The sequence below is a fragment of the Melanotaenia boesemani genome, chromosome 12, assembly GCF_017639745.1.
Source record: "Melanotaenia boesemani isolate fMelBoe1 chromosome 12, fMelBoe1.pri, whole genome shotgun sequence".
NCBI classification, from domain to species: domain Eukaryota; kingdom Metazoa; phylum Chordata; class Actinopteri; order Atheriniformes; family Melanotaeniidae; genus Melanotaenia; species Melanotaenia boesemani.
In genome coordinates, this window is record NC_055693.1 from 36,855,678 (window position 1) to 36,868,356 (window position 12,679).

The 12,679-nt window shown below is 42.1% G+C and overlaps 2 protein-coding genes across 3 annotated transcripts in view; one reads left to right on the forward strand and one right to left on the reverse strand.

Annotated features, from left to right (window-relative positions):
* LOC121650879 (inactive dipeptidyl peptidase 10-like) overlaps nt 1-12,679 on the reverse strand; it is a 282,313-nt gene that overhangs the window by 203,460 nt on the left and 66,174 nt on the right. The window contains exon 2 of the mRNA XM_042002663.1: nt 11,824-11,938. Within this exon, the coding sequence (XP_041858597.1) occupies nt 11,824-11,938 (115 nt within the window). The remainder of the gene's footprint in view (nt 1-11,823; nt 11,939-12,679) is intronic.
* LOC121650880 (general transcription factor II-I repeat domain-containing protein 2B-like) lies at nt 8,102-10,902 on the forward strand. Of its 2 annotated transcripts, XM_042002665.1 has the most exons (3): nt 8,102-9,643; nt 9,835-10,190; nt 10,221-10,902. In XM_042002665.1, the coding sequence occupies exons 1-3, from the start codon at nt 8,359-8,361 to the stop codon at nt 10,335-10,337; spliced, it is 1,758 nt and encodes a 585-aa protein (XP_041858599.1). In that variant the 5' UTR covers nt 8,102-8,358; the 3' UTR covers nt 10,338-10,902. The 2 variants fall into 2 exon arrangements, with proteins under 2 accessions (XP_041858599.1, XP_041858598.1); XM_042002664.1 differs by having other exon boundaries at nt 9,835-10,902.

Consider the following 12,679-nt stretch of genomic DNA (forward strand, 5'->3'; position numbering starts at 1 on the left):
GCCACTAAGTCAATGGCGGAGGAACTACTAGAAGAAGTTGTGTGTGTAATGCACACCCTGTCTAAAGATCATCTTGTTTCAATCTGTGAGTTTCTCAGAATAACAGACAAAATAGATGTGAGCCGGAAGACATGTCTATCACTGTTAACATGCATCATGACCTATCTGGAGAGAGAAGAAATAGGAGAATTAGAGGATGAAGGAATGGCAGAACTGTTGCTACTTAAAGATAAAGTAACTGAAATAACGAGGAGCACAAAAAACGAACTGCGTACAGCTAAACAGTGTGGGAGTGAACAAGATGAATCAGAGTCAATAAGTGTGCGGGAAAGTGTCACCGCACTGACAACGGAGACCACTAATGCAGCTATCAACACTGTGGCTAACTCCCAGTCCAAAACAACTAGCCACCCAGTTACTAGCTCACCTTCACCCATTGTACACCATCAACCTAGCTCTTACTGGCAAAAGGATTTTAAAATATCAGGCCAAATAGGCGAACCAGGCCAGAAGGACAAGCTGACTTTTTCCAGTCTAGCTCATCAGATTGAGAATGGACTAAGCAGAGGCTACTCAGAGCTTGACATTGTAGATGCTGTAATTAGATCTATTTTACCAGGTCTACAGCTGCGAAGCTACTTGGAGGGAAAGGCACAGCTCACCCTTCCCACTCTACGCCGCATTCATTTTCAGGAAAAGAGTGCCACTGAGCTCTATAAACAACTTGCCTCAGAGGCACAGAATCATAAAGACACAGCCCAGAGCTTCCTGATGAGGGTCCTAGACTTAAAGCAGAAAGTCTTATTTGCATCACAAGAATCAGAGTCAGGGCTTAAATATGATCCAGCTCTAGTTCAGCGCATGTGCTTACACACCATATTGACAGGTCTCCAGAGTGATAGTGTCAGAATAGACATGCAGCCCCTCCTGATAGACTCTGATACTCCTGACGAGCTCCTGTTAGAAAAATTAAATATAGCTTGTGCCAATGAGACAGAGAGAAGGAACAAGAAAAGGTGTCTAGCAACACAGTCTACTACTAGTGTAAGTGTGGTCCAGTCAGAAGACACATTACCTGCTAAGAACCAAACAAAAGAAGTTAAGGCTAAGATACCACCTGAACTGTTGACTGAGCTAGCAGAGCTTAAGACAGGTGTAGCCTCCCTGAAAGGGCTCAGTGCAGAGATAGCTCAGATTAAGGAGACACTACAGCAGTCAGTGTCCACCCCTCAGCCATACACCCAGCCGGTAGTCATGCAGTATGACAGGGACCAGCAACAGCATCATCACACCTATCAGGCCCCCCGCCATAGACCAACCCCACCTCAGTATCCAGCTCAACACAACCTGAGTCGCCCAGCTCGCCGTGAGAGAAAGTGTCATGTCTGCCAGCAAACTGGAGCCTATGAACACTGCACACATTGCTACCTCTGTGGGAGTGGAGAGCACTTTCAGGCAGGATGTAAAATGAGAGGTGTGAGACCATCAAAAGAGAGGCATTTAAACGGCCAAGGGTTACCACTGAGGGACGAGTGTTAACCACCGCCGATGTGTCCCAGAAATGTGCCAATTGTGAACAAGTACATCCTGACAAGGGATTGAGACAATGCACTGGCTTAAAGACTGACAATGAGAATGAGACCACTCATGTACCACTGACACCTGCCCATGTAAATACACCACACAGAGTCACAGCACTGGTGGGCCCGCAGTGCCTGGTGGAGTGTCTCCTGGATGGCCACAGACTTCAGGCTCTGTGGGATTCAGGCTCGCAAGTGTCAATTATTGATGAAAAATGGAAAGAGGACTATTTATCACACTTGAAGTTGAGAGATGTTGCAGAGATGATGGACTCTCCCGAATTAACCCTGACTGCAGCAAATGGAACCAATATGCCTTATCTTGGATGGATTGAGACAACTTTCCAACTTTGTTCCGGAACGGGCACAGCTGAGAAACTAACCATCCCCATGCTGGTAATGAAAGGTGGGCATCTGCCACGCCCTATAATTGGTTACAATGTCATTGAATACATCCTGAACAAGACTGAAAAAACAAAACAGTACAGCACAGTGAGAAAAGCTTTTCCCAGCCTAAAAAGACACAAGGTGAAAGCTTTTATACAGGCTGTCAGTGCAGATACAGCAGATGAGTTTAAAGTGAAAACAAAGAAAGACTCCATTACTGTACCCAAACAAAGTCACGTTCAGGTTGAGTGTCGCATAGCTACATAGCCTTTTAAAGAGGACATGACCATGTTATTTGAGCCAGATTTAAATCCTCAGTGGCCAGATAACCTTCAGCTTTTTGACACTTTGGTTAAAGTTAAAAAGGGCACTTTTCCATTGATTACATTAGGTGTCTCAAACCCCACTGACCATGATATTGTCCTTTTAGGTCGCACTGTAGTTGGTACAGTCCAAACCATTGCAGCTGTCTTACCTGCCCAGGTGTTTGAAGAAGCCACACCTGTAGCTACTGTTAACCACACTAGCACACATACTTTTGATAGCTCTGGTGAAAAGTGGGATCCACCTGTAGACCTCAGTCATCTTAATGAAGAGCAGAGGTTAGAGGTCAAGCAGATGCTTAGAGAAGAGTGTAGCTCTTTCTCGAAAACAGACAATGACACAGGTTCTATCGAGAACTTAAAAATGACTATTTCCCTTAAAGACAATGAGCCAGTAAGACGCACATACATGTCAGTGCCACGCCCACTATACCAAGAGATGAAGAGTTATTTGCACGATCTGATAGCACAAGGCTGGGTCAGAAAGTCAACCTCATCATATTCCTCACCAGTAGTGTGCGTTCGGAAAAAAGACTGCACTCTGAGATGTGCATAGATTACAGGGATTTGAATAGGAAAACCCATCCTGACCGCCAACCCATACCCAGAGTCCAAGACATTATGGACAGCTTAGGTGGCAACTCTTGGTTCTCCCTTTTAGACCAGGGGAAAGCGTATCACCAGGGTTTTATGTCAGAGGAAAGTCGCCCACTCACAGCTTTTGTAACACCCTGGGGCTTGTATGAGTGGATACGAATCCCTTTCGGACTCATGAATGCCCCCGCAGCTTTCCAACGCTGTATGGAAGAGTGCTTGGATGGACTTCGAGATAACATCTGTATCCCTTATTTAGACGACACATTAGTTTACAGCAAAACCTTTAAAGATCATGTGGAGGACGTCAGAAAAGTACTTAAGAGGCTCAGAGACTATGGAATAAAACTGAAACCCAGTAAATGTGACATATTTAAACCTCAAGTCCGTTACTTGGGTCGAATAGTATCAGCAGAGGGCAGCAGAGTTGATCCTGCTGATTTTGAAGCAGTTCGAGCACTTAAAGAGGTCAAACCCCAAAATGTTGGCCAGCTCAGAAAAATGTTAGGCCTTTTGTCATACTACAGACAATACATAAAAGACTTCTCCAGAAAAGCAAGTTGTCTCTATGAACTGTTAAAAGCAGACAAAGATACAGAGAACTCAGAAATTACAAAAAAGACCAAACCAAAGAAAGTAAGTCAAGTTGTACCCTCAACGAAACAAATCGTCTGGAATGACCAACATCAAAATGCGGTTGAGGATCTTATTGACTGTTTGCTTAATCCACCAGTTCTAGGATTCCCAGATTTCACACAGCCGTTCATCATGCACACTGACGCCTCTCATAAAGGACTAGGAGCAGTGTTGTATCAAAGACAAGACGGTAAGCTCCGAGTTATTGCTTAAGGCTCCCGCACGTTAACAGCTGCCGAGAAAAACTACCACTTTCACGCAGGCAAGCTAGAGTTCCTAGCTTTGAAGTGGGCCATCACAGACAAATTCAGAGACTATTTATATTATGCCCCAACGTTCACTGTCTATAGTGATAACAACCCGCTGACCTACATTTTGTCAACAGCAAAACTGAATGCTACCACCTCAAGATGGGTTGCAGAACTAGCTGAATTTCACTTCACCATTAAGTACAAACCAGGAAAAGAAAATGGTGATGCAGATGCTTTATCAAGGATGCCACTGGATATAGAGACTTTATTCAGAGACTGTTCCGAGGAGCTGCCCCCAGACACAATTGCAGCTGCTATACAGGCCATTGAAGTCCAAAATGACTCTCCTTCCACATGGACCCTGTCAGCGGAAGTCATGTCAGTCACACAAGGTGAGTCAGCTGACACAACAATCACACCCATACCGAAAGATCAGTTGAGTGAAGCACAAAAGACCGATCCAGTAATGAGCCCTGTGTTACAGTGTAAACAATCAGGTATAAAGCCACCCACCAAAGAACTAAAAACATTCAGCCCTAAAACAAGATGTCTGTTCAGAGAATGGGATAAGCTGACTTTAGAAGGTGATGGACTTCTATACAGAACCACCTCTACCCGCAAACAGCTAGTCCTACCAGAACAGTATAAAAACACTGTACTTGAAGAGCTGCATAACAACATGGGTCACCAAGGAGTTGACCGTACAGTGTCCCTAGCACGTGACCGTTTCTTTTGGCCGTACATGCAGTCAGATATTGAGCATTATGTGACTAAAACATGTTCCTGCCTCAAACAGAAAAAACCATGTTGTGATATAAGAGCCCCTTTGACAAGCATTGTAACAACGCAGCCCTTTGAACTTGTATGTGTAGACTTTCTTCATCTTGACAAATGCAAAGGCGGATATGAATATATCCTGGTGATTGTTGATCACTTCACACGCTTTGCACAAGCCTATGCCACTACTTCAAAGTCTGGAAAAACAGCAGCGAATCTCATATTCAATGACTATGCACTGAAATTTGGCTTCCCTTGTTGTATTCACCATGACCAAGGCGCTGAATTTGAAAACCAGTTGTTCACTCAGCTAAAGAAACTCAGTGGCATGGCCGGGTCCAGAACAACACCCTATCACCCAATGGGGAACGGTCAAGTTGAGCGCATGAACAGGACATTGCTACAAATGCTGAAAACACTGACTGAAACACAAAAGTCAAACTGGAAGGAATCAGTCAACAAACTGATGTATGCATATAACTGCACACGTTGTGAAGTGACTGGTTACTCCCCATTCTATCTACTGTTTGGAAGATCACCCAGATTGCCGGTAGATATGCTTTTTGGACTGTATTCAGAATCCGATTTTAGGGACCACAGAGACTATGTCAAAAAATGGAAGCAAGGCATTGAGCACGCATATGCCATAGCAAATGAAAATGCAACGAAAGCCGCTGAAAAGAGCAAAAGACATTATGACACAAAAGTACGGAGTTCTGTGTTACAGCCTGGCGAAAGAGTTCTAATAAAAAACCTGACACCTAGAGGCGGACCAGGGAAATTACGTGACTACTGGGAAGACACTATTCACACAGTAGTCAGACAAATGGGTCCTGAACTCCCCATCCATGAGGTGAGACCAGAAAGAGGCAAAGGACGCTCTAGGGTGCTACACAGAAACTTGCTCATGTCATGTGATCACTTACCATTTGAACAAGAACCTGAGAAAGACAATGTTGTGAAACATAGGCAGACAAAGAAAGATAAACCCATTCCAGATGTCCTAGGGTCAGATGATGAGGAGAGTGGTGATGAGTATTGCTTTTATTATACACCACCTCAGCGCCCTTTCATTCAGACACCAGAGCGACCTGCTGAAATAAACAGGGGACCCCCAGTAGTGCGACACCTGCCCCCAGTACCAGCCCCTTCTGTACCACCACCAGAACCCTCTGGTGGGGACGACCTGGTGGTGCTGAATCCACCTAATGAGGTGACAACCCGGGAGGAAACAGAGTCAGTTGGTAAAGACCTGCCTGCACCTGCATCATCTGCTGCCCCCGAAAAACCGGAGGAGCAGGCACCCCAGCAGCCACAACGAGAGCGGCAACCACCGAGACGCATGACATATGATCAGCTAGGCATCCCATCCTGCTACAGTGTCCAACCTGCACCACAACTGTTCCCTGTCTACCCAGGACTAGTCCCTTGGCTCCCAGTCATGCAGCCATACTATGCCCAGTCCCCTAGTATGTGTGGACTCATGCAAACATAAGCTGACACTTTTCCATGACTGACAGAAGGACTGTAATAACAGACTGTCATTGGAAATGACCAAAGAGTTTTCCTATGGATCACGCGGACTGTTGATGTGAAGATTTACACAAGGACTTGAGACTTCTATAGTCATCTGTCTACAGATATGGACTGTGTTAATGCCACTTATTTTGAGCATCAGGTATGATCACATAATACACTGCTGTGTTGAAGGACTGCTTAATGCAAAGAGACTGATGAGTTATGTTTTGTATTTGATGGTATAATGTCGGGACGACATTTTTCAAGTGGGGGAGACTGTGATGGGTTGATATAACATAGGCATACCCCCCTCCTCATAACCACAATTTGTATTTTCTTAAGATGGGGTAATTAATTCATAAGGTGATTTCATTGTAAAAGAGGTAAAAAAAAGTTAAAAAGAGTAACAAGGTTTTCAATAAATAGTGAAACATAAATAATTCAATTAAGAGTTAAATAGTAGTTAAAAATCTGTTCATCTCATATTTCATTTATAAGGATTTTGTCATTTGTTCAATGTAATCTATTATGCATGGGTGAGCAGCTAAAAGGCCTTAAATCCTGTTGCTCTGGGATCGATTGATTCACCTACCACTAGGGGGAATTGCAGCGCTGTTTCCTCATTGCAATAAACCCACCGCGTGAGGGAAGGAGTATTAATCACTCTCGTGATTCTTTCTACCCTAATTCAGGTAATGGTGAATAATATAAATGTCTTCATGGTAATTACATTGTTTAAACTTGTTATAGTTTGTTACATACTAGTTGGATGAAGTTAAATTAAGGTTTTATATGGTTTTCGGACATAATTGCTTTACCTCGACACTTGCCTTTGCCTCGAGGGATATAGCAGCCGCCTACTTTTTTTTTGTAGTCTTTATGCAACATATCTTGTTTTTGTAACATTCTCTTCTGTTGATTTCATGGTATATTTGTTCAATATTGTCTACTTGTACAGTAATTGCAATAAACCCACCGCGTGAGGGAAGGAGTATTAATCACTCTCGTGATTCTTTCTACCCTAATTCAGGGGTATAACACATTCATCTCCAGTAGGCTGGATTACTGTAATGGTCTTTTAACAGGACTTCTTAAAAAGACCATTAAACATCTGCAGTTCATCCAAAATGCTGCTGCTGGAGTTTTAACCAGGACTAAGAGATCTGAACACATCACACCAGTTTAGAAATCTTTACACTGGTTTCCAGTCAGTCACAGAATAGATTTTAAAATCCTTCTGATTGTTTACAAATCCCAGAATGGTTTAGGCCCAGAATCCATCTGTGATATGTTCAGAGAATATAAACCTAGCAGAGCTCGTAGATCCAAAGACTCTGGTCAACTAGTCCAGACCAGAGTCCAGACTAAACATGGAGAAGCAGCATTTAGCTGTTATGCTGCAAACAAGTGGAACAAACTGCCAGTGGAGATTAAACTTTCCATTTTTTGTTAAAAAAATTTCTTTTCTCATGTCTATGCATGAAATCTGCACGGTAACTTTTTTAACTTATCTTGCTTTTAATCATTTTAATGTAATTTATTATTTTATTGTGATTATGTGTTGATGCCTTTTACTATTCTAAATATCTGTAATGCTTTTGTTTTATGTAAAGCACTTTGAATTGTCCTGTACATGAAATGTGCTGTACAAATAAACTGCCTTGCTTTATGTAGTTTATATTGTAATGTATAGTGTACTGCAGTGTAATGTAGTCTATAGTGTAGTTTTTAGTGTAGTGTACACTGTAGTGTATATTGTAGTGTATAGTTTAGTCTACAGTGTAGTGAAAAGTGTAGTGTATAGTATTGTGTATAGTGTAGTGTAGTGTGTCGTGTAGTGTATAGTGTAGTGTACAGTGTAGTATATAGGGTAGTTTATATTGTAATGTATACTCTAGTGTACAGTGTAGTGCATAGTGTAGTGTATAATGTAGTGTACACTGTAGTGTAGTTTATAGTGTAGTGTATAGTGTAGTGTCGATTGTAGTGTATAGTTTAGTCTACAGCAGGGCTGTCCAATTTGGGGCCCGCGGGCCAACTTTGGCCCTCGAGTGAATATTTTTGGCCCACCGCCCATTGTCTTTTTTTTTTTTTTCTTTTCTTCTTTTTTAAATTATGGTTTCCCCCAGCAGTATGAAAAGTTCTTTTAATGTTTATTCATTGTTGCACTTCCCCACCTGACCACAAATTAACATTACATTACATCGTGAGTAGGGTGGCGCTGTTGTTCTTTAGTCAGCTCGGATCTGGAAGCCAATGATCATAGAATAAGTGAAAAGACGGCGTGATCAAATGTCAGAGATGGATCGTGGAAGGCAGTGGCACACTGACAAGAGAAAGTTTAAAAGTAGTTGGGAACATGAGTACTTTTTTACAGAAATAGATTTTAAAGCAGTATGCCTAATATGCAAGCAGAAAATCGCTGTTTTAAAGGAGTATAATCTTCGTCGACACTATGAAACGCGGCATTTTCATCAATTGTCAAAGTATGCAGGAGAGGAGCGAAAGGTGAAGGCTCGAGACTTGCTGTCAAAGCTAACCTCCCAACAACGTACCCTACTCCAGCCGTCAACAGTACAAGAAAGCGCCACACGGGCAAGTTATCGGATTAGCTCCATCATCGTGAGAAGTGGACGGCCTTTTGCGGTGGGTGATTTTGTGAAGCAGTGTCTGACAGTTGCAGCTGAGACCGTGTGTCCAAATCAAACGCGGGCTTTATCTCAAATAAGCTTGTCACGGAACACTCTGGCCCGCCGTGTTGAGGACATGGCTGAAGATGTTAGGGGCCAAATTGTCCAGAGAGCTAGTCACTTTTCTGCTTTCTCCATTGCTTGTGATGAAAGCATGGACATAACCGACTCGGCCCAACTCCTAGTCTTTATTCGAGGCGTTAATGAGAACTTTGATGTGTGTCAGGAACTAGCGGGCCTTGAGACTCTGAAAGGGACAACAAAAGGGGTGGATGTTTTTATGGTAGTACAGAGAGTTATGGACAAAAATAGCTTGAAGTGGGAAAACCTATGTGGCATCACTACTGACAGAGCCCCGGCTATGGTCGGTAAAAGAAAGGGCCTCACTGCACTTGTGTCAGACAAAGTCCGTGAGTTTGGCGGGTCACTTTTGAAATATCATTGTATTTTACACCAGGAGCAACTGTGCAATAAATCCACTGGCTTGAAAAATGTGATGCAAGATGTGATTGCCATCGTCAATAACATTCGATCAAAGGCGCTCTCACATCGTCAGTTCCGAGCTCTCCTGGATGAGATGGATGCACAGTATGGAGACGTGTTGTACCACCAGAAGGTCCGGTGGCTAAGCAGGGGGAAAGTTTTACGACGTTTCTTCGAACTGCGCGAGGAGATTAGGGCATTTCAGGCAACAAGGACAAACAACATTCAAGTGCCTTCAGACAAACACTGGATTTCCGACTTGGCTTTTCTCGTGGACATTACTGAGCTGCTGAATATCCTGAATCTTCAGCTTCAAGGGAAAGACCAGATCATCAACCAGATGTACGATCACATCAGAGCCTTCAAGCAAAAACTCCTGTTGCTCAGCAGACATCTCTCAACTGGTGAGGTTTGATTTAGTTATTCTAACCAACACAAAACAATTAATTACTCATATTTAATCCTAACCATGTTATCTGTGAGACCTAGAAATTCATATTTTGTGTGAGTGATACAGTTATTAAATTGCTTCATTAAACAGAACACCACAAATGCCTGCATCTTAAACAGTTTTTTTTTATGTCTCTACTTTTAGGAAATTTGGCACACTTTTCAAGCCTCAAAGAAGTTGGGTTGATGGAGGAAAGCACACCAAAATACCTCAACATTCTTAGTGATCTGGTGGTGGAGTTTGATAATCGCTTCAAAGATTTTCAAGAAAATTCAAACACATTCGAGCTGTTTGCTCAGCCCTTCTCTGTACACGTGGATGTTGTCAGTGAGGAGCTTCAAATGGAACTGCTGGAACTTCAGTCTGATTCAGACCTTCACAGCAAGTCCTTGCAGGACTTTTACAGATGTGTTCCTGCACACAGGTATGCCAAGATCTGCAAACATGCACAGGTGATGCTCTCCCTCTTTGGAAGCACATACATCTGTGAGCAGGCTTTCAGCTTGTTAAATCTCAATAAGTGCAAATTGAGAAACTCACTGTCTGACTCTCACGTGCATGACATTCTGACTTCGTCTTTAAGTCAGCTGGAGCCTGATGTTGAGAGACTCTTACACACCAAGGACAGGCTCCATGTCTCCCACTGACAGAACTTCTGCATAAAACATGCACTTAATTGTATGGGTATTCCAGAAACAGTGATGGATGTAGCATTTTGTATCAAACAATAACTTCCTATTTCTTATAAGTACTCCAAATGTATTTTATGACAACAGTTTTGTTCTACATCTTCTTCGCAGTCACACTGCCCTAGGCATAAAACGTTTGTCAAGCATGTTATGCTCAATATGGCTAATTTTTCTACTTAAATTAATACAGGGAAAAATCTAAAGCCGGTAGTCAATGTTATTACTGTTAGTGATGTTAAAAGAATTGTTGAAGGCAGTGGAAATATTTTTGGTCTCGTGGATCTATTAATATGTTTTACCAAATGTTTTTGAAGGCCTATCTGGATGTTTAGAAATTTCAGGCTGTGAACACAATAATAAAGTTATAGTGTTATTCATTTTCCACATTACTTTGTATGAGGTTTTATTTTGGACAATTAGGCTAAGCATATTGAATTTCATAAAATACAACGTGAATTTTTAGTTCTGGCCCACAACCATCCACCCTGAGCCATTTTTGGCCCTTCGCTGTAAAGAATTTGGACACCCCTGGTCTACAGTATAGTGAAAAGTGTAGTGTATTTTATTGTGTGTACTGTCAGGTATGGACATAAGCCCCAGGATCCCATTAAACCTTGAAATAATGTTTTGCGGGCTAAAAATTCACACTGTACACTTCATCTGCACCCTTCGAAGTGCAGATTTGTCAGCCACATACATCATTGCGGTGCGCAAAGTACTGTCCTAATTCACAGAATTAGAAGGACCCTCCGAATCCACACTTCGTTTGGCCCCAAACGTAGGCTGCTGGCGATGCTTCCTTCAAAGCCTCTTTTCTACCAGAATTGATTGCACACAAGACAGTGGCAAATCAACAACTGAGCCCAGAAGAGTACGTTTTAGGTTTCAGTCTTTTTTTAAAAAGTGTTTTTTTTTTTTTTTTTTTTTTTAAACTACACTTTAGTAGAAACTACAAAATCAAGTACATTAAAAACATGTTTGTTAAATGGTGACTTTAACATTCAGTAATATTTGATATTCGGGGATTTTTAAGAGGTTAATGACATGTGTACCGACTGGAAAACAACAGAGCCTCAGATATGTTTTATTGTTTGTTTGTTTTTTTACCGTTTGTGTTGTTCCTACGAGTAATTTCAGAGGTTTAAGAGATTCAGCGTCCTGTGTTGTTGTTATTGGAAATTCTTGTTGGCTAGGTAGGCTGTCCCAATTTCATGAACATTAAGTGGACTTCTAAGTGTGTAGGCTACGGAGGACACTCTGTAGTCTACGTAGTCTGCACCCCCCGAAGTGTGCACACCCTGAATTGTGACACACCTTCAGTCTTCATACGCATTATGTGAAACTGTGCTGGATTATATATGGAAATAACACTAAAACAGTAGCATTAGAAACTGAACCATAGTGAATACACTCAGTTATTAGCACAACCAAGTTTGAGTGTTACCTGGTGTAAGGAGGATGACGGACATGGTGATGAGGGAACAGACCACCAGGATGACCAGCAGAGCAATAGCAATCCCCTTCCAGTTCCTCTGAGGAGGACTGACTCCACCCAGGTCCTGCAGACAGGTGGGTGAGGAAAACCAGAGATTAGAGGATGGAAGGTGCTGAAGTCCGTGCTGTACTTTATATAATGATTAAACAAAAGATTTTATTGTATGGCATTGCTTTGTATGTGATATAGCAATGCATGTGATGCAACATGGCGCCTGCTGTGGTTAACGTCTTTGCTCGTGTTGCTCTCGAATGCCGACTTTTTCTTCTTTTTGTGTGTGTTTTTGTGTACTACTCTGCACGGATGTCGTGCAATGTTTACCTACAGACAGGCATTGCTGGACATTGGCAACTCTCACAGCATGGAGTTTAGTGGATTTATACCAACAGAGCTACAACTCATTGTGCTCTTCCGTGACCACCACCACCAGGAAGACACCAGAGCAGCGACCTCAGGAGAGCCAGCTAACCCGAGGACAGCGCATTAGGCAAGGCAAGGCAGTTTATTTGTACAGCACATTTCATATACAGGACAATTCAAAGTGCTTTACAGAAAACAAAGACATTACAGATATTTAGAATAGTAAAAGGCATCAACACATAATCACAATAAAATAATAAATTACATTAAAATGATTAAAAGCAAGATAAGTTAAAAAGTTAACATGCAGATTTCATGCATAGACATGAGAAAAGAAATGTTTTTAACCTGGATTTAAAAATGTCTACATTTGGTGAAAGTTTAATCTCCACTGGATCTAAGAGCTCTGCTAGGTTTATATTCTCTGAACATATCACAGATGTAT